Genomic DNA, 20,634 nt, shown 5'->3' on the forward strand with positions numbered 1-20,634 from the left:
CCGCCGCCCGGCCCGGGGCCGGCGCTGCCGCCTGAGCCCCCTGCCCCCTTCCAGGACTCGCCGTGCCCCGATGGGGTAACGTGACGGAGGCCCCGTGTCACAGCTGCCTGCTCCCACCCCAAGGCCGCCCCGTTGGTTCAGTTTGAGTTCATTCTTCCTTTGGTCCTTGGGGGTTTGGGGCCTTTGAGTGAAGGCGGCCGTCGACCTGTCCACGGATGCAGACGGGGCGTCCCCAGCGACAGGAGAGCGCTGGCCACGGCCGCAGCGGCCGGACTCACTTTGGGCTTTTTAAAGATTTCTTTGCTGACTGTTTTTGGTTGTCGTTATTTTTGCTTTTGCCCCCTTGTAATTATCCAGCACGGAGAGGCAGGAGCTTGGACTGGTCCATTTTACTTCCGGGGGGCTCTTTCGTTCCTTTCGTTTTTTAAAGAGTTGGGTTTTCTTTTTTAATTATCCACGCGTTAATCCGGGCAGCATCCTCCCCCCTCCCAAGTATTTGCACAACATTTGTGCGCGGTGCTGGGGGGCAGGTTTTTAAAGAAGCATTTTCTCTCTCTTGGACAAGCACAGGGATCTCGTTCTCCTTGGGTTCTGGGGGGGCTGCTGGGGCCTTCTCCCACCCGCGTCCCCGGCCCCGCCTGCAGCCCTTCCTGGGCGCCGCCCCGCCTTCGGGGTGCAGCCATGGCGCGGATGAACCGGCCGGCCCCCGTGGAGGTCAGCTACAAGAACATGCGCTTCCTTATCACGCACAACCCCACCAACGCCACCCTCAGCAGCTTCATCGCGGTGAGTGTCCAGCACGCCCGGCCGCGCGGCCGGGGGCCTCCCGAGGGCCGCAGAGTGAGACGCAAAGCTGTCGGCCCAGGGACTGCGCTTGGGAGCGGAGCTGCCAGCCTGGTTACAGGGTCCCCGGGGGGCACCCGAGGGTGTCCTTCCCGCAGAGCCGGTGTGAGGACTGCGGGGGTATCCGCTGGGCCCGCTGGGGCCTGCAGGGTGGGCAGCGGGAGCCTACACTGCATGAACAGAGGCAGGTTCCGGCAGGAGGAGAAACGGGCCTCGCCTCCTCGGGACGTCGCCTGTGGCCGGCGCAGTCCCGAGCCTTTGCTGGCCGTTTGGCCTCTGTGCGGAGGCTGAGCGAAGGAGGAGGGGGGGGTCCCCCATGTGAGGACTGGCTGCTTCAACAGCCTGGACACAGGCGGTCGCAGGGCACGAAGGCCAGCTGCATGGCCAGCCCAGGCCGCAGGAAGCCCACCGGCAGCGGGGGAATCCTTGGGTTAGAACGGGCCGGCTGGGGGCTTCAGGCCACAGATATCTGTGTGAGGAGGGGCTGGGCGGGAGTCCGAGGCGGCCCCGGGATAGAGTGACCGCCGGACCCTGGGAGCCAGCAGGTTGAGGTGTGCGCTGCTCGTGGCCGCAGCAGATGGGCCACGCGGCAGAGCCTGCAACTCTCCACCTGGCCCCTGGAGTGCCCCTTCCTGTTTGCAGAGCCTGTGGCTGTGTGCAGGGCCATTTGTGGCCTCAGACCTCCAGCCATTCCCTCTGCAACATGAGATAAGCTTCCTTGAGCGCTTGTCCTGGTTGAACAGGGGCCTGGGCACGAGAGGACTTCAGCAACTCCGTAGGGAGAGGCAGTGGGCACCCTGCCATTGGGGGACCTGGACCCTGGATGTTGAGGTGGGACCCTGTAGGGGAGGGCTGTCCCCCTGTATAGCCTGTGATTAGGGTCAGGGCTGAGTGTGACCAGGATTAGGGCTCAGTGTGTGATGGAGGGTCAGGACTCAGTGTGGGAGCGGGGTCAGAGCTCAGTCTGTCACTAGAGGCAGGGCTCCGTGTGTGACCGGGGGCAGCGCTCAGTCTGTGATGAGGGTCAGGGCCCAGCCCTGGGCTGGGTGGAAGCACCCTCGGCTGCGGGCACAGAGGGATCTGAGGCGCCCCTTTGGCCTCAGAGCCCTGCACCACCGCCCCCCACTCCCCGCATTCTCAGAATAGCTCTGTGCTGTCCTCACTGGGTACAGTGTCCCCGTTGCATGATGAGCAAGGTCCAGCAGCTGGTTCCTCACTGCTCCTAAAATAGCTGCTGGGAGCAGGTCGGGGTGGGTGCAGCCCCGGCACGTGGACCCCGTGGAGTGGAGCCCTCCGCCCCAGCGTATAAATATCCCTACGCCTGGCTGTGACCTTCTCCCTGGCAGCCGGGGGCTTCCCCGCTGGTGTGCAGGGCCTGGCTCCCTCCTGGGTGCCATCTGGGCAGGCGCCTGCCCTCCCTGCCCCGAGGCCTGCCCCGCCGAGACTCCGAAAGCCCCTGTTCGGGGTCTGGCTGTGCCCCTTGACTGGACTTGTCCCTGCAACCCTGGCTGGGAGGGCTGCCCAGAGCAGGGACCGTGCAGGGGCTCTCGTGTGGGCTGGTGGTGTCCTATCCCTGCCTGGGGACCCAGGATCTTTGCCTGGAAATTGCTGATGTGATCTGGGGCCCTGAGCACCCAAGAGGAGGGAGGTAGTGCTAGGAAGCTGGCTCCCGGCTGGGTAGCCACGATGGCAAGGAGGGTCGGTGGGGACACCCTCCCTGCTGCTGGGTGGGCCCAGGGACAGTTGCCCCAGGAGCATCAGGAAAGACTGTCCCACCCTCGGCAAGTCACTGAGCCTGAAAGTCAGTGAGCCACTGGTGATTCACGCTGGGTGTCAGCCTTTCTGCCCAGTCAGGGGGTCCCCAGCCCTGAGCCCCGCAGTCCCGGCTCAGCCCTGCCTTCCTTCCCCTGCCAGGACCTGAAGAAGTACGGGGCCACCACCGTGGTGCGTGTGTGCGAAGTGACCTACGACAAGGCCCCGCTGGAGAAGGACGGCATCACCGTCGTGGTGAGGCTGCCGTGCGGGGCGGGGCTGCAGGGGGCTGGGGCCCCGCACCGGGAAGCAGGCACGCGTGGCCTCTCCGCGTGCGCCCTGCTGCGCCCCCCTCGCCGTGTTCGTGTCCAGGCCTCACCTCTAAGGGTCTGGGCTGCCTCAGGGGCGCACCTCTGTCTCCCTGCCTGGCGTTCGGGGCCCTGTCACCGGGCAGCGGGTGCCTCCGGGAGGGTGGGCTGGGGGCACCTGGCGGGCCCCTGGGGAGGCTCTACCGAGGCGGTGGGGAGGGACCCTGGGGGCTGTTTCCTTGGTCCCCGGTGCTGGGGACCTGCGTCTAGGCGGCAGGCCCTGTGGGATGGGCCATGGGTTTCCCGGTGCCTCGACCAGAGCCCTGGGGCCAGCCCTCTGGGGAGGACGCCGAGCCAGGCGACCGTGGTGAGAGTGGGAAGGGTCGGAGCCTCAGGGTCAGACGGGCCTGCCTGAGTCCCGCCTCTGCCCCTTCCCCGCTGAGTGACCCCAGTTTCCTCACCTGTAGAGCGTGGGTGCTTGAAAGGCACCAGGTGAAGTGGTAAAGCGACCCGTGGCACAGGGAGTCCGCAGCCTTTCGCACCCCTCTCACTGCAGCAGGAAGGATCTGAGTTAGACTTACAGCCGCCAGGCAGACCGGTTTCCTCCAGGGGTTGCTGAATCTGGAGTCCGGCAACAGGATTAGGTGACCCGGGGGCCTAGCCTTGGTGGGCACATGTGGATGCACTCAACGGCACGAAGTCTGCTCCACTGGGACTTAAGTGCTTCCATCCTCACTGGGCCCGGCCTGCTCTGTGCAGCTGTGCTGGGGGCTGGGGACACAGACAGGCACACGTCACCATGTTTGTGGGCCAGACCCCTTGGGCTTCCTGACCCAGAACCTCTCAGGCTGGGTGGGGGTCAGGCTTTGACCCCAGAATCGCAGTGTGGGCTGATGGGGAAGGGGGTAGGGCTCCCGGGGCTCCTTGAAGAAAAGAGCAGGGTGTTCCGGGGAGGCTTCCTGGAGGAGAGGGCAGCTGAGGGAGCGGAGAGGATGAAGAGGAGCCTCGCAGTGGGGAGCTCCCTGGCCCTGTGCCCTGGCCCTCACCTCGTGGGCTCCCGACATCCTCTGTGCTTCCCGAGAGCCCATGGGCAGGCCAGCCTGTGCCCCTCACCCCACCTTCCGGTGTGGAGGGCCCTCACGGGCTGCTTCCTTCCGCAGGACTGGCCGTTTGACGACGGGGCGCCTCCACCCGGCAGAGTGGTGGAGGACTGGCTGAGCCTGCTGAAGACCAAGTTCTGTGACGACCCCGGCAGCTGCGTGGCTGTGCACTGCGTGGCCGGCCTGGGACGGTGAGCTGGCGGGGCAGGGCAGTTGGCTTGAACTTGGGGACCCTGTGGCCTGGCTCACTCTCGGATGTGGGTGCTGAGCCCACATCACACACGACCTCCTTCCTTGGAAGTTCCCAGACCTGGGCGGGGAGGAAGTCCTTCCCAGAGTCTGACCCTGCTCCCTCCTGCTGTGGTTGGGATGTGTACTTGAGCAGGAAGGAGCTGCCAGCCCCGCCCCTCTCCAGGCACAAAGGCCCTGCCCCCAGCAGATAGCCTGGGTTTCACTGACGGACCCAGGTGGTGGAATCCCCGATTGCAGAGGGACTGGCTGAGTGGGGTTGATAGCCAAGAGTCAATCTCTTATCCACAACCAGACCTAAGCCCAGCGCTTTACTCTCCCTCCTTCAACCCTCCCACCAACATATTTACGCACAAGGAGCCTGAGGCACAGAGAGGTTGCCTGGCTCACCTGAGGTCACACAGCAGGGTCGGGAGGAGCCTGTGCCCTCCACAGGGCAGGGCAGGGCAGGGCACTGGGGGAGTCTGGGCAGCCCTCAGGCCCCAAGGGGGAAGGCATTGCTCTGTGTCTTCAGTAGGCGGCCTGTCAGGGGAGGGGTTGGGAGTAGAGGCTTGGGTGATTTCGTTCTGCCGTCCGCTCTAGGGCTCCGGTCCTCGTGGCTCTGGCCCTCATCGAGAGTGGGATGAAGTACGAGGACGCCATCCAGTTCATCCGACAGTGAGTGGCCGGTGGGGGAGGGCGGTGGTGAGCGCTCAGGGGTCCGGGTTGAGGGGGCCCTTATCCTGTGCTCCCCGCCCCGCAGGGCCCAGTGCCCTGCCAGTGGGCACTCCTGACCCGTGTCCCCGGGGTGTCCTCTGAGGCATCCCCCGGTCCAGTGCAGCCTCCTTTTGTGGTACCAACGTACCGCTCAGGCCGCCTGGCCCTGACTGAGGACTGGTGTCTGAGTGTGGCCTTCTCCCCTGGCTGGGAGGTATGAGTGAGGAGAGGCTCCAGTGAGGGCCTGGCTGGTCCCACCTCCGTGGCCCGCGGCTCCCTCAGCCTGGGGCGCAGGGCAGTCCAGACAGGCTGGGCTGTGCTGAGCAGCGAGCAGGCCAGCGTAGGGAGTTGGGGCAAACAGCTCTTTAAGCCTCCAGCACTCCTGATGAGGGGTGTCATTCTCCTTACCTGGGAGAGGAAGGACCCCCAGAAGCTATCCAGCCCAGCCCCCCTGTGAAAGGAACCTCCTGTGGCACCTGCCCACCTTCCCCAACACCCCAGGGACGACTGACGCACGGCGGTCTTTCAGAGCTGCCCTTCCGAAGCCCTGGCCCCTGGGGCCTCTGCCCCAGCTTCTCAGCCCCCACGGGGGTCTCCCCCCTCCTCCTCCTCGGGTGGGGGGCTCCTGTCTCTACCACTGCTCCGGGGAAAAGAGCCCTGGTGGTGCAGGGTCTTGGGGTGTCAGCAGGGACAGTGGGGCGGATGGCAGAGGACCTGGGCCTGCACTGGGCCTGCCCCCGCCCCCAGCCCAGCCGCCGTGTGCGTGCGTGCGTGCGTGCGTGCGTGTGTGTGTGAGAGACACGCACGCTCTGTGCCTGTGTGTGTTCTTGTGCTGCTCCCCCAGTGGCGGCTCCCAGGGCACAGCCACCTTTCTCCCAGAGGCAGGCTTGTTTACCAGCCAGACAGCCAGGCCTGCGTGCACCCGTGGGAGCTCAGGCCTCCTCGGGAGCCCGGCACTCCTTCACACACGCGCGCACACACAGGCACACGCTGTTTCTCTCCGTGAGCCTGTGTGCAGCTCTGCGCCTTGGTGCAGATCCAAGGGGCACCAGGGCGAGGGCCGGGCCTTCACCAGAGCCCTTCCTGCACCCACCTCCTTGGTGGTTCCCCAGCTTGAGGCCCGAGGCCCGTGATTGGGGGCTGGGCCCAACCTGGTGACTCAGAGAAGCACAGGCTTGCACCTCCCCCGCTCACGTTTCCTTGGCCAGAGCAAGTCTGTGGCCACGTCTGAGGTCACGGGCGGGTGGGGACAGATGGCCTCCAGAAGCGCACGGTGGGCAGCCCTAGGTGCCCTCACACCTGGGCACCTGAGGTCCACCTCCCCCCTCCTCTACTCCCCCTCCCAGCCAGCCGGGATGCCCAGGCTCCACCCCTGCGGCCTCTGGGGTCCCAGGACCTGGGGGTGAGGTGGTACCCAGGTAGACGCGGGGACCTTGTGGGTGGGGGTCAGGGAGCCAGCCTGGAGGAGGTGATAGCCAGGTGAGTCGAAGGCCAGCAGCGGTGACTGCAGGTGATGGGGGAAGGGTGATTCTGGCCGCAGGAACAGCCCGGGGAAAGGCCTAGCGGCGGGACGGGCTCTGCTGGCTACGAGGACCCGCTCCAGCCCCACTGGACTCTGGTGCCTCGAGGCCCTGGGGCAGGGCAGGTGGCCGAGCCCGGGTCCCGCCTGATCCCCGCCCACCCCCGTTCCGTCTGCTCAGGAAGCGGCGTGGAGCCATCAACAGCAAACAGCTTACCTACCTGGAAAAATACCGGCCTAAGCAGAGACTGCGGTTCAAGGACCCACACGCGCACAAGACCAAGTGCTGTGTCATGTAGCTCAGGACCCTGGCGCCCTGGCCTCGGCTCAGCGGGGCTCCATCTCCCTCCTCTCCAGATGCCTCAGCACACCCGCCACCAACGGTCCGGCCCGCCCCACGCGCCCTTTGCTGTCTCCTGTCACCGTCCCCCACACGCGTGTGCTCGCACCACTGTCTGGTCCATCCTTCCTTTTGTCTACATGCCCGCGTCTGTCTCTTCCTCTGTGCCCCGTGTGTCTCTGTCTGTGCCCTCGGCTCCTTCTGTCCCTCTGAGGCTTAATTCCCCCTAATCTCCCCCTCACCCTGTGTCCCTGGCTCTCCTGCCAGTGCCCTGCCCCTGCCCCTGGGCAGCTCTCCTCTTTGGCCCGTTGGTTTGGGGGCTGGTGTATTTTTTAACCACTGGGCCCGGCCCCTCCCCTGCAGCCCCTCCCCCTGACCTGTTCTTGGCACCTTAAATTATTTGGTCTGGGGCGGTCAGATGTTCTGGACACTCGAAGGCAATAAAACCGGACCCTGTGGCTGTGTGTGTTTGGAGAGTGGGGTGGGGGCCAGGCGGCCTCGAGTGGGCAGGCGGGGCCCCGGGAAGGCCCCTGAACAGGACGGGGCCGGCAGCCCCTCCAGCCGGCTGTGCTGGGGCGCCCCCTGGCGTCCACGCCGAGTCCTTGCGCTCCCTGGCTTAGGGGCAGGGGCCATCCCAGATAGACCAGAACAAGGGCTGTGGCCTGAGCAGGCTCTGCCCACTTGCCATGGTGCTGTTTCAAGGCTCCTGTGCAGGACGGGGTGGGTCATCTGGTAATTCCTCAGGGCTTGTGTCCACTGGGATGGCTGCGCTGCCCCACCAGGTGTCCTTAGAGGCCCAGAGCAGGGAGCGGGTGATGGTGGCCGACTGGGCCTGCCGCGATAGGTCAGAGTGTGTGTGGGAGGGGCGGGGTCTGCCTGGGGGCATGGGTTGCCCTGCTCCCAGCCTCCCTGTATGCAGCTCTCAGCTGTCGCGGAGCTGGGGGCTGGCCCCTCCCTGGGTCGGGTGGCTGCACCTTCCCCAGGTGGGAGGGTGGCCCAGCCGCCAGGTCACAGGCCCTGTCTCCCCGCCTCTGGTCTGCCTTGGCTGGCCTGGCAGTGAACTGTTGCTGCTGGTACGGTTAATGGGGCACCTCCCGTGAATCTGGGTCTAGAGCCCCCCGCCCTGCTGGCCAGGACTGGGCTCCCACCACTTCAGACTTCTCCTGTCTCAGTTCCCCTGGGGGCTTGCCCGGTCACCATTGGCTCCAGGAAACTGTTGGGTCCAGGCCCACCCAGCTCTAAGCTTTTACTAAACCAGACTTCCCAGAGGGAGGGTGAACTGGGGCCGGGTGGAGGGATGTGCGGGAGGCCTGCCTGCCCCACTGCCCAGAGGTGGCCAGGGGGCAAGTGCTGGGTAAACCAGGGAAGTCCCCCCGTTTCAGGAGAGATGGCACTCCTACCCACCAGCTGGACCGAGGAGACCCTCCCCCTCAGGCCTCTTGGTCCTGAAGGAGTGCAACCCTCCCCCCCAGGCAGGGGGTTGCAGCGGAGGAGAGATGGGGGGGCACCCGCGGAGGTCTGTGGACAAGATGGAGAGTTGTGAAAAGGCAAACCCACCTAGAGCTCCTCCTCAGGTGCCCTGTTCAGAGATGCACAGACGGGGAGACGGGGCTCCCAGGTGGAGAGGGGCCGCCAGCTCTACCAAGAGTTATTTCCTCCTTTCCCCAAACACACCCAAGAACACAAGTGAATCTGGGGTGTGTCCATGAAGTTGCTGTATTTTTTCAACCCACCATCCAGGTTTTGGGGTCTCCTGGGTGCCAGCCGTGTGCAGCCCCATCCCTGCCCCGAGGGGCTCACAGTCTAAAGGGGGTGGTGAGCCGGCTAGGGGGGTGCCCGGCCTCAGGAGGGGCTGACGAGGGGCAGGGGACCTTGTTTGGCAGGGCCTCGAGGGATGGGGCTTGTGGAGGTGTCGAGGCTGGGGATGTGGACAAGGCGCTCCAGGTGGAAGCTCTGTCTGGGCGGAGTGGGGAGGGTCAGGAAGGGCACGGGGGGCGGTGGGGGCGGAAAGCAGGGGGCAGGCTGGGCTGGGCTGGACCTCCTGTTGGAGGGCGGCCGGCTGGGGTCCCGAGAGAGACACCCTGGGGGGAAGCCCTAGGGAGGACTCCGGCAAGGGAGGGTCTCACAGGCAGGGAAAGGGCCCACCTGCCCATTGCACAAGTGGAAAGACCAAGACTGGGAGGGGAAGGACCTCCTGAAGGTCAGGTGGGTCTCCAGGGGCTCCCTGGGAGTCCGGGGACCCTTTCTAGACTCAGCCCTCCAAGGGGTCTTGGAGGAAGGTCTTACTACCCATTTTACAGATGGGACAGCTGAGACTCAGGGAGCTGAGACCCTCGCCTAAGGCCACACAGCTCATCCAGGATGGGCCAGGCCCACCAGGAAGGTCTGCCTCTGGGCCAGGCTGGTTCCGCTGCCAACCCCGGGTGCCAGCCCTGACTGGATTCAGGAGGCTAGAGATGGGGGTGGAGGGAGACCTTGAGTCGCAGGAGCTGAGGGAGACCAGCCAAGGGGCCTCTTGCCCACCGTCAGCACCCCCTGTGACTACGGAGCTCTAAACCAGAGACAAGCTGAATGCCGTCGGAGTGCCCCGGTGAATGGCTGCACTCAGCAGTGAGCCCCGAGGGCCAAGGCTGCCCTGGGAGTGCCCTCCCAGCGCCCAGGACACTGGCAGGCCATGGCTTGGGCTCTGGCCAAGGGGAGCCCACCTGATCTCCATGAGGGGAGGGGTTGTCATTTGCAGGGCGCTGCACAGACTTCCCAGTTTGTCTCTGGGGGACACGGTCTCCCCGGCCTCACCCAGGCCTGCCAGTGTCTCCTGGGGCTTGCCTGGTTCCCCTGGGGACCCACGGAATGGTGGGCAGGCAGCGTACAGGTGTGACACATCTTTGTTGAATCTAGATCTTTCTTTCAAATGGAAAAATGTTATGCAACCAAGCGCTGTGTGGACAGAGCAGGGCTTCCTGACACGGTGGGCCCGGGGCTGGGGGTGGGTGAGCAGGAAGGTGAGGGAGGATGGCTGGACGTCAGCGCGGTCCGGCTGCCATCTGCTGAAGGAAGGACTGCCTGGTGGCAAGTTCTTGGATGCTGGGCTCTGGGTCATTCTTAAGATCCTCAAAAGCTCCAGGAGAGGAGGGAGAAGTCAGAGGCGCCCCCTGCAGCCCCGCCCTGACAGGGCAGCGCCCTCGTTCCCACCTGGGGTGTGGGGGGCAGGTTGGCACCCAGACCCCACCTCCTGGGCCTTCTGGGCCTGGGCGCTCCCCTTCCCCACCCCCTCTCAGCCCCACGTGTTTGGGGGTCCACCCTCCCTGTGACACGGGTGTGGGTGTGGACGGGTTGGGGCCACTTTCTGCAGAACAGCAGCTTCGTGTCCATGTCCTTGACCATCTGGGACACGGCCTGGGGGTGGTGGCAGATGGTATAACCTGTGTGACAACCAGGAGCACGCTGGCCGGTGGAAGGGGGCTTGGACCCGCTCCTGAGCCTCTGAGGCCTGGCCCCCTCGCCACCTTTCCTCTTGCCAGTGGCCCTCGAACTCCAGCTGCAGTGGCGAGGCAGGTGCTGGGCGGGCGGGTGAGGCTCAGGGCGCTCAGGCGGGGCAGGCCCGGGGGTCCCCAAGCCCGGCCCCCGCTCACCCATGAAGAGCGCTGACCAGGTCTTGATGTGACGACGGCGGCTGTGCAGGTAGCCGAGGGCCTGTGCCAAGTGGATGCCGAGCCCCTCCTGGCTGTGGGTCATCTGGGGAGCACGCCTGTCACTCGCTGGGGCCAGAGGGCTGGGCCCGCACAGAGCATGGACCGGAGCCCCAGCCCCGGGGAGCCCGGCTCCTGGCCCCCCTCCCCTCCCATCCCCCGCTGCGGCCCCAAACCAGGGAGCTCCAGAGGAAGTGGCTGGCGCCAAGGCTCGCCTCCCAGGCCAGCGTGCAGGAGAGGGTGTGCCGCAGCCGCGCCGCGGTGGAAGGCGAGCTTGGCCTGCTGTGGGGACCGCAGGGGAGGGCCCGGGCTCGGGTAGGGTCTGAGGAAGCCGCAGCGTGGGCGCGGCCCCTCCTGGGCTCCTTCCCGCTGCCTGTGAGGCTGCGCTCAGCCCGCCCACCTCCCTGGCCGTGGCACCAGGCCCCGCTCAGCCCCTATTGGCTTGGACACTGGCCGCTATTGTCCATCTCCCTGGCCGCTGGGAGCTCCAGGAAGGCCGAGCTGCGTCTTAGGGGCCTGGCGTGGGGCACGGGCTGGCACACAGTAGGGCTCAGCCCATATCTCAGCAAGTTCAACGAACAACCTGAGCCCCGACTGCAGGCCGGGCACTGGGGACACAGCAGTGAGCAGGACAGACAGTGTCCTGACCACAGACGGCACGGCCACGTGTTTGCACATGTGTGTGAGTGCACGTGTGTGCACATGGGGAGGGGCAGGGAAACCAAGGAGGGGGCCAAACCTGCTTCCCCAGGGAGCACCCCCTGCCATCTACAGCCCCCCAGCCCCCTGCCCCCAGCCCCCTGCCACCCGTGGGTCCCCAGCCCCGCCAAGGCGAAGGCCCATCGGGAGGCACTGACCGTGACGACGGCCCGGCAGCTGTCCTCCAGGTGCAGGAGCAGGGCCACCATACTCTGGTGCACCTGGGTTCTCAGGCCACTTAGCTTTCTGCCTGTCATTGACGCCACCAGCTCCCCGAACAGTGCCACGGCCGCTGCCTGGACTCCATCCCGCTCCTGCAAGGCAGAGGCTCAGGGCCAGAGCCAGACCTGCCTGGGGCTCCTGACCCTCCGCTCCGTGGTGGGGGTGGGGCTCAGTCCCCTCAGCGGGACACTTTCACCTGGGCTCAGGGCTCTCAGGGACAGGGCTCCTGGGGAGGGTCACAGGCCATCCTCAGGGACCTGAAATCGTTTCTCTTTCATGCTCACAATCACATCCTGACAACCCGAGTGTCATGAATGCAGCTGGGGGGGCGCAGGGCTTATCCCTCTAATTTCCCAGTGAAGGAAAATCTGCCATTGCAAACGTGCTGACTGGTCAGGAAGGTGAGGACAGGCGGGGTTGGAGAGACTGGATGTCGGCGCTAGTTCAGCCCCATGGAGAGGGGCGAGCGCCACCTGGTGGCCTCCCGGCTGGTCCACCTGCGCCGGTGCACACCCAGGGAGCTGCCCTGGACCTCCACCTCCCTGCCCCAGCTGGACCGTGGCCTGGGGTCCTCCCCGCCTTCGAGGAAGGGAGCGGGGGAGGCACAGGAGGGGCACGAGATGGGGGCACTCGCCCCTCCCTGGGCACACTCACGTCGTCGGAGAAGGAGCGGGCGTTGATGGCGATGCCAAAGCTCTGGGCCTTTGTGCTGTGTGCGCCCAGGCAGTGCAGCATGTCCGACACGGTGCCCATGATGCGCACCACCACCGGCTCGCCGCTGTGGAAGAAGCCGTCGAGGAAGGGCGGCAGCAGTCCACGGAGCAGGCGTCCCTGAGGGAGGTGGGGCCGGTGGGCAGTGGGACCCCTGCCTCTGCACACACCCCGCACCCCAGCCCTGCCGGGTAGACCCAGAGCCAACACAGACTCTGCCCTTCCCAGACCCCCATCCAGGCCTGGGCACCTGCACTGTTCCCTGCGCCCTGCTGGATCCCGCCCTGGCTCTGCCCATGAGGGAAATGAGCTCCGAGCCCTGGTCTGTCCACTGGGAGCTGTGGACAGACTGAGGACAGGCTTCTCCTCTCTGAGCCACTGGGGGTCCTCCTGGGGTTAGGGGAGCATTAGCCCCGTGCTAGTTGGCTCCCAGGTCCTTCCTGTCCGGCTCCGTGCTGGCCAGAGCGCCCCCACCAAGTCCTGGAGACCACCCTTCCCTTCCTCCGCCCCACCCTGCCTTTACCCCCATTCCTAGCCTCCCCATGGGTCAGAGGGGGCCTGGGGGGCTGGAGGAGAGAAATTTGGTCAGGTGGGCACACACTGAGGTCGCTGGCGAATCACGTCATGGGGAGTTGGGTGCACCAGTGGTGGCTCCAGACCTTCTATGTTGCAATGACCATTTCCCACTTTTACATTACTTTAAAAGAAAAAGCTAAGTTCATTTTCAGCCAATTCTTCCTGCTCCTCTTGTGTACAGTGTGCTCGTGGATTGTCTGGGTGGACGGATGCTTCCCACCATCAAGCCCCTTACCAATGACTCGTGCAAACTAGGCTGATTTTACAACTTTTAAGCAAGTTTTTGGCAACTTCATTGGCTTCCTAAGCTGTGTTTAGTTTTACAGTATTAAATTAATTTCAGTGACAAACACTTTCTGAGCACCAGCTGGGTGCAGCCAGGGTGCTGGGACCCAGGTCTGGCAGTGGACTGGACAGGCAGAATGGATTCTAACGGGAAGGACCCAAAGTTAAACACACAACGTGGCGTGTGTCAGTCAGTGACGAGTGGTATGATACAGCAGGGCAGGGGTGGAGGTACCGGCAGAGGTGGTGGTTATGAAGGTTTTAAACAAATTATTTTATTTATTTAGTGATTTATTTATTGGCTGTGCCGCACAGCATGTGGGATCTTAGATCCCCGACCAGAGATCGAAGCCTTGCCCCCTGTATTGAAAAGCGGATTCTTAACCAATGGGCCACCAGGGAAGTCCCTAAAGTTTTAATTTTAAGTAGGATCAGAGCATTTGTTACTGAGAAGGTGACAGCTGAGCAAATTCTTACAAAGAGGTGCTGGAAGAGCTTTCCAGCAGAAGGAGCAGCAAGTGCAAAGGCCCTGAGGCAGGAGCACGCCTGGGTGTTTGTGGGGTTTGTTGATTGGCTGAATGACCTTACTGTTTGGGGCTGGAGCAACTGGACGGGTGGAGCCCCCATCACCTGAGATGGGGGCTGCAGGAGGAGCCTGTTTGGGGTGAGGGGTCCGTTGTGCACAGGTTGAGTTTGAGATGCTGCTAGAGTCCAAGCAGTTTGAGGGTCGAGGCTGGAGTTCAGGTCCGCGTTTGGGATACAGGTTTGGGAGCAACTGGCCTATAGGCGGTACATAAAGATTGGAGGATACCACCAAGGGAGCAAGTGTAGACCAAGGAGAACGGTGGGAAGGGGTCCAAGAACAGGAGGAAGAACAGGTGAAGATGACAAGGCACCACCTTCGACGTGGGAGGAAAACCAAGTGAGGGAGGGGTCCTGGGGCCAAGTGGACGGAAAGGTCACCCAGTCACATGTGCTGACGGGTCCACTGCGGGGAGGTCACAGGTGACCTGAACGGGAATGGTTTCAGGTCAGCTGTGGGTGGGAGGCATGCTAACTGGAGCGTGTCTGCCTTCCTTCGATGGCTACATTTGCAGCGTTCTCAGTTGAATTATTTCATTGATATGTAGGCATGACATTGGGAGCATCTTCTAAAAGCAAAATGTAATTTCTAACAAGGACAAACATGGCTGCGCGCCAGTCCTGAAAGCAGCGTGCAGGTTCTCAACGTGATCGTCCCATGACTGTCGAGGCGTTTTTAGCCTAGTTGTCTGGATCCCCTCCCCCGAGGTGAGCAGTGGGATTGGTGGAGGGGGCCCTCCTTCCGCCTGCCGAGCTGGCCCCTTGTTCCCTGGTAAGAGGACCCCTTTGTGGCAGGGGTGGACTTCCCTGGCCTCCTCGCGTGACCACTGGAGCAGAAGCGGGTGATCAACTTGCAGGCCGTGCCTCAAGGGGCAGGGTGTGCCTGCTGGCTGGAGTGGGCATGGTGGTGGCCGCCCAGGCCCTGCAGAGGAGGGCAGCACCCAGAATGGAGCACAACAAACGAGGAGCCTGCTCCCCTGGGGAGTGCAGAGCAGGACAGCCACAGCGGCGGGAGAGAAATGCACTTCTACCGTGTGTAAGCGGTCGGTTTGGGTCTTTTGCGTGTAGCTACTCTCCGGTCTCCCAGTGCACACACCGGCACCCAGTTAGTGCGCTTTGTGTTTGACGGTAGACAGAAGTGGACAGTCCTGCGGGGCCGTTTGTTCTCACGGGCCCCAGCGGAGGGTGCCTCTCTGGCGTCTAGGGCAGCGACCGCAGCCCCTCCCTCAGCCCTGGGGCCCGCTCCATCCCTGCCCCCCCCACAGAAGCAGGTCTCCTTGGCTGGGGGGCTCAGGGTGTGCTGTTTCCCCCAGCCCTGCTGTGGCTGCACCGCCGCCTTGGGAACCATCCACCTTCCCTAGCCCTGGCCGTCCTGGTCTGGTAGCCCCCTCTGCTCTGTCTCCTGTGTTCCTGTAGGTCCACACCCAGTGCGGGGTAGAGAGGAAGCACACGGACACTTCCTACTGATTGCCTGTCTGGGAGGACACCTGGGGACGGGTGTCTGGATGGCTGACCCCTGACAGAATGAATGCATGAGTGACAAAGCAAATGTGGATAAATGACTGAGTGAAATGAATGAATGAAAGAAATCAGAAAAGAATTGCTCATAAATGAAGGACCCCAGGACCAAGTGGATGGGTGGATGGACGAGTGGGTGGATGGGTGGATGGAGGGATGGAGGGATGAATGGCTGACTTTGTGAATGGGTGAGTGGGTAGGTAGGTGGATGAGCTGGGGGGCTGTAGATGGAACGGCCAGCTCCCCCTAAGGCAGCATTGCAGACCTTCCCTTCTGCCTCTCTGGCAATGTTCCAGCTGTTCATTCATTATGGGATGTGGGTTGCACGGTGATGGGTGCAATCGGGAGGGAGTGAAGCTGAGTCTGCGATGACCGGGGGTACCCGCCCATAAGATTCTCAGGGGAGGCTCCTGTCTGCGGGCCAGCCTTGGGCTGCCAACTGGTGGGCTCCTCCTAGGTGCCTGGAGGTCTGCAGGGGCGTCCGCCTATTCCCGGGTGTGGTGGAGACAGTGTCCTTCGGGAGTAGATGCTGCACCCCTCCCGCGGCCCTGCCAAGAGGCCATCACCAGCACCATTCTGCAAGTGAGGAAACCTAGCCCCAGAAAGGTGATTTTGTGTCCCTAGAGCCGGGATTCCAACCCAGTGGGCCTTGTCTGCACCCCGCACACCTGGCCGCTCTGGGGGTTGCTCCAGCCACGGCTCCCCTCACCCTCTTACCTTCTCTGGGAAAAAGAGGATGTTTCCCAGGACCTACAGGCTCAGCACGCAGACCTCAGGGCTGGGGTCCCTGAGGCTTTGGGCCAGCATGGTCAGGGCGGCCTGTTTGGGGAACACCTCCAGCAGGGCAGGGCTGTAGGGGAACTGGGTGGCCCCCGGGGCAGGCGGGTCAGCCCTGGCATCCTCTCCTAGGGGCCTTCATCTGTGTCTGGGAGCAGGGCTGTAGGACCAGGGCCTGGCAGGCGGTTTGGGGAGGGTGGCTGACCTGCTCCCTCTGGGTATCTTGGTTAATGGGTATTTGAAACCCACCTCCAAGCTGGTTCGATCCTTCAATGTATAGCTGGGGAGACTGAGGCCCAGAGGGGGAAAGGTCCTTGTCTGAGGTCACACAGCGAGGCTGGGAGCAGCATACATCAAGAGCCTGGCTCGTGGGGCACTTGGGGACAAAGCCCCGTGGAGGGAGGCCCAGACGTTCCTCGAGCGGGGTGGGGTGGGAGAAGCACAGGCTTTGATTGGGGTCTCCTTCTACTCTTTCATTGCCCTTTTGGCTTCACGGTCCCGGGGTGGGACCTCGAGTCATCAGGGAGCAGGGTGCGTGGAAAGACAGTCCCGCCAGGCTGCAGGCTGAGGGGGCGCTGGGAGGTGCGGACCCAGCCAGAAGCCCCCGACCGTGGGCCCCAAGGAGCTGGAAGCGGGAAGGAGGGGTGTGAGGGGTTTGTCGGGCAGGTGAGGTGCTGGTGTGGTTCTGGCGGTGGCTGAGGCAGCCGGACGAGGGGCTCAGGCTGTCTCTGAGGGGCTCCCCTCGCCGCACGCAGGTCCCTGTGAGGATGACGATGGCTGCCTTCCTCCCCCGCTGCTCCTGGCTCTGCAGGCTGGGTAGCAGCTGGGTGATCGGCACCGTGACTTGCTTGCAGCGGCTCTGCACCATGGCCCTGGGCACAGGCGAAGGGCAGGGGCAGGGCTTGGGCTTGCGGACACAGCCCTGTGTCCCCCTCCCCACACACCCCAACCCAGGGGCCAGGCGGCCAGAGGTGTTGCTGAGCGTGGGTGGGCACATCTCTCTTCGACCGTTTCCTGCTCCATTTGCACCCACTGGCCGCCCACTGGCTGCCAGGCCCGGGCTGAGCATGGGATGGACAGGGGAGCAGATTTGGCCCTTGTCCCCTAGGAGGCCTCAGGCTGTGGAAGGGGCCGGAGGAAGACGCCTGCATCCTAGGCTTCCAGCGTGTGCGCGTGAGACGGGGGCGGGGCGCCCGTGCTTTTCGTGCCCTGCGTGCACACGTGTGAGTCCGTGGGGCTGTGCTCGCAGGCAGGCCCTGGAGGTACGGAAGTCCACAGCCTAGCCTTCTGGGCAGGGGTGACCCGGGCAGTCCCCTTCCCCTGGCCCCGCCCTGCCCCTACCTGGCGAGGAGGCCCATGCCCTGCGGGTCGGTGTGGGTGGTGGCGAACAGGTCCCAGGCTTCCTGCAGCTCCAGGTGGGCGAAGTCCTGCCAGTGCCCAGTGGCGGGCAGCAGGCTCTTCAGCGCCTCCAGCGACGTGCTGCGGCAGTGCAGAGGGGTCCCCAGCCAGCCTCGCCCTTGGGGAGGGTGCCCAGCCGTCGCAGGTGGAAAGGTGCCTTGTGGTTCCTGTCTGCACTCAGGGCCTGGCAGCACTGGGGCCTCCCGGGGGCAGCTCGTTCCCGGCCTCCTTCAACAGAGATGTCGGGGCGTGGGATGGGTGTGCGCCCGGTGGCGGAGCAGGAGACTGGAGGGGGGCCTCCTGGGAGGGGCGGGTCCAGGGGGAAGCTCGAGACAGGTTTGGCACATGGTCAGCGTGAGGTGCCCACAGCTGGCTTTCCAGGGCTGGAGAGAGAACTAGGAGACACCGGGGACAGGTGGTTTCCCCAGCTGCAGGGTGGAGGGGGCCCCAGCAGAGCCTCGATGGACACTGCCGTTTGAAAGTGGAGCTGAGAATGCAGAGAGGTCCCGGCAGGGGAGGAGGACAGTGGGGGGTTGTGTCAAAGGGGCCTGGAGGAGGGTCCACCTGCAGCTCCTGAGGATGAGGGGAAACCAGGTCCACCGGCCGCGTGCTTGCGTGGACTCAAGAAAGAGAGCTGGACCCGGAGCACGGTGGGACAGGGTGCGGGTCAGGGACCGTGCTGCCCGTGCCCCGTCCGGGTCACACAGCCTGGCCAGGGGCCGCAGAAGCAAAGCGCGGCTAGGCCGCGGGCTCCAGACCTGCACAGTGGTGTCAAGCCACGGGCTCTGGGCTGCCCCGGGCCCTGCAGGCAGTGCACGGGCGGAGGGCCCGGGAATAGCTCGGTGGCCCGTCTCCCTGCCTAGCCACCCCGCGCCTGGTGGCGTCACCTGGATGTGTGAGCGCCCCCAGAGTGAGGCTGTCAGCTTGGACCAGGCACAGCTCTGATCAGATTTGCAAATCCAAATGTGAAGGGATGAAATGCCACTCCGTGAAAGTCCCCAGTGGGGCCGACTCAAATGTCAGCTGGCCTGTCATCTCACCCCCAAGCCGTGCCGCTAAAAAGAGGCTGAGTTTTCCGGGTCACTGGTCTCAGCCAGAGTGATGCCGGTTTCAGGAGAAGGCGACTCCGGGCACACTGGCATTTTGTCTGCTCTGTGATGACTCTCGGAAGCTTCTGGTCCTGGGGCACGTTGGGCATCTCCTCTCACGGTCGCTGTGTCCCTGCACCACACCAGGGCTTCTGGAAAGATGGCGTTTGGCTGATTTGGGCATTCTTGGGACTCCCTTGCTGACTCTCGGGGTGAACAGCATCACTTGTGGGGCCCTAAAGCCTAAGACCATCCCCAGCCCAGGACCCCGGGCAATGCACAGGGACCCTTGTTGCCTGAAATCCATGCAGCTCCTTGACCGACAGAAGACGGAGGCCCTCGGGTCCGAGCCCGGCCATGCAGGACTCCCCTCCCTTCCTCCTGGGGTGAAGTCGTGCTCTCCTTCAGCCTCACCCCAGGGATGCCTGGCGCAGAACGACTCTGAAGATGAGGGAGGGCTGGAGGGTGGGCTGCAGGGGTGCAGGGAGCCTGCGGGGTTCACACAGAGCTAGGGCTTCCTGTGCATCAGTGCCGCGGGACACAGACCGCTGTTGTCCCGGGGGGACGAGGGAATGGAGCGTGGCCCTTTCCTTCCCTCCTGGTGTCCCCCAGTCTGACGTGAGCTGCAGGAGGACGCTCTGTCTTCTCATCTTTGTATGTCGCCCCAGTGCCGACCGGATACTGTCACTTCCGCGGCACGGAGCCCCCTGTAGCTCCCCACTGTTCTGGGACTGAGCCGTGGGGTCACCTCCTTCCTGTCCCTTCCTCTTTGGGGTACCCCTGCCTGGAAGGCTCTTTGCCCTCCTTTCCCCACCCAGTGAGCTCTAACCATCATTCAGATCTGTCCTCAGAGGCTGGGTCCTCAGGGAACCACATGCAGGGGGCGCCCCCCAAGGTCATCCTTTGCAGAGGCTGTGCGTCTCCTTCAGGGCACTCTCCAGGGTGTATCATGCATCACCGGGCTGTCACTTGACCCCATCTGCATTTCCATGGGGCTGAGCTCCTGAGTGCAGGGATGGCTCTCTGGTGACTGAGCACGGTCTGTGACACAGCAAGCGCCATCCGTATTCATTAAGTAATGAGAGCAGGACACACAGGACACTTAGCAAGTATCGGCCAAAGAATACATAAGCCGTTAGTCCTTTCTCTCCTCTTTTCGACCAAGAGCTGTGGGGAGCACGGAGTGGAAGGGGGGCCGAGGCTGAGGCCAGGGGCCAGGGAAGGAGGCAGGTCCGAGCAGGGCCGTGTGGACTCCAGACCGGGGCAGAGCACCAACCTTCCCGTCTGTCCCTTCCTGCTCAGGAATCCCTGCTCAACCCCTGGGAAGTCACAACCCCCATGGGTCCGAGGAATCAGGAGGCCCTTGGGCCTGAGACCACGGCACCCCAACTGGGCAAATCGAACAGAAGACGTTTGGGCTGGGGTCATGATCTAACCCTTAACTGAGGCCCCAAGTGTTGGTCGCTTGCATAGGGTCACCCTAGCATAGAGGCTACCCAGTCCTCTGCGGCGCCTGACCCGCACAACACCTGGGGAGGGACCAACCCCATCGCACAGAAGAAGAAACCAAGACCATGAGATGGAGAGACCAGCTCAGAGTGCTCACAGTGGGGTTAGGAGATCTTAGATCTCAGATCCAGGCCCCAAACAGCATATCATTATTAACTGCTTATTTGTTCCTTGTCGACTGCCAAAACCCAGGACTACGGACAGTGTTTTAAATAAAAGAGCTTTAAATTAAACTTAAAGCTTTAAGTCGAAAAGAGGACTAATCAGGAAGTGAGAAACAAAAGGAAGCACCCCCGTGCCACAGTGAGAGATGACTGAACATTAATTTTATGTGAGCTTCCTGGCAGCCAGGGCAAGAAGGAAAATATGTTGGATTATACCTATAAGTGGATGAAGGGAGTGTCTTTGAAATGAAGAGAAATGAGATGTCCTATTAGAGTTAAAGAGATTCAGCCCCTAATGGATGAAACAAGAGGAACGGGAAGTCCTTTGTGGGGCAAGGTGGACAGTGCCTGGAGGAGGACCTTGCTGAGAACCAACCAAAGCAGGAAACGTCTCTAAAAGAAGGGGTTTTGTTCATCAGAGATGCAAAGGAAAGGGAGAGTCCCAAGGCAGGGCCGTCCACGCTTGCTCCTTCCCTGGCAGGAAGCCCTGCCAAACCCTCACCTGTTGCTTCCAGGGGCCGGCACAGCTTAGCAGGACGTCAGGAACCTCAGAGGCCCAGGACTAGTCTGACTCTGCCTTGAGCCTTGCGTGGCTGCCACAGGTATCCT

General features: G+C 63.4%; 2 protein-coding genes across 3 annotated transcripts in view; one reads left to right on the forward strand and one right to left on the reverse strand.

Moving 5' to 3' along the window:
* The first annotated feature begins 681 nt into the window (after positions 1–681).
* On the forward strand, positions 682–6,766 carry PTP4A3 (protein tyrosine phosphatase 4A3). Of its 2 annotated transcripts, XM_065895251.1 has the most exons (5): positions 682–786; positions 2,758–2,850; positions 4,064–4,194; positions 4,835–4,909; positions 6,649–6,766. In XM_065895251.1, exons 1-5 carry the CDS (start codon positions 682–684, stop codon positions 6,764–6,766), a joined length of 522 nt encoding a protein of 173 aa, XP_065751323.1. The 2 variants fall into 2 exon arrangements, with proteins under 2 accessions (XP_065751323.1, XP_065751324.1); XM_065895252.1 differs by lacking the exon at positions 4,835–4,909.
* A 3,064-nt stretch (positions 6,767–9,830) lies between these two features.
* LOC136136933 (maestro heat-like repeat family member 5) overlaps positions 9,831–20,634 on the reverse strand; it is a 33,271-nt gene continuing 22,467 nt past the window's right edge. The window contains 10 exon segments of the mRNA XM_065895157.1: positions 9,831–9,925; positions 10,158–10,229; positions 10,440–10,542; positions 10,673–10,754; positions 10,756–10,778; positions 11,354–11,509; positions 12,072–12,248; positions 15,807–15,950; positions 16,618–16,738; positions 17,208–17,345. Coding sequence (XP_065751229.1) covers positions 9,831–9,925; positions 10,158–10,229; positions 10,440–10,542; positions 10,673–10,754; positions 10,756–10,778; positions 11,354–11,509; positions 12,072–12,248; positions 15,807–15,950; positions 16,618–16,738; positions 17,208–17,345 — 1,111 coding nt within the window.

Source organism: Phocoena phocoena, chromosome 17 (assembly GCF_963924675.1).
Source record: "Phocoena phocoena chromosome 17, mPhoPho1.1, whole genome shotgun sequence".
Taxonomy (NCBI): domain Eukaryota; kingdom Metazoa; phylum Chordata; class Mammalia; order Artiodactyla; family Phocoenidae; genus Phocoena; species Phocoena phocoena.

Coding starts and splice junctions, on each gene's coding strand:
- PTP4A3 (XM_065895251.1), top strand. CDS start 682: ATGGCGCGGATGAACCGGCCGGCCCCCGTGGAGGTCAGCTACAAGAAC. Junction 787..2,757: donor CCCTCAGCAGCTTCATCGCG/GTGAGTGTCCAG, acceptor TTCCCCTGCCAG/GACCTGAAGAAGTACGGGGC. Junction 4,195..4,834: donor TGCGTGGCCGGCCTGGGACG/GTGAGCTGGCGG, acceptor CGTCCGCTCTAG/GGCTCCGGTCCTCGTGGCTC.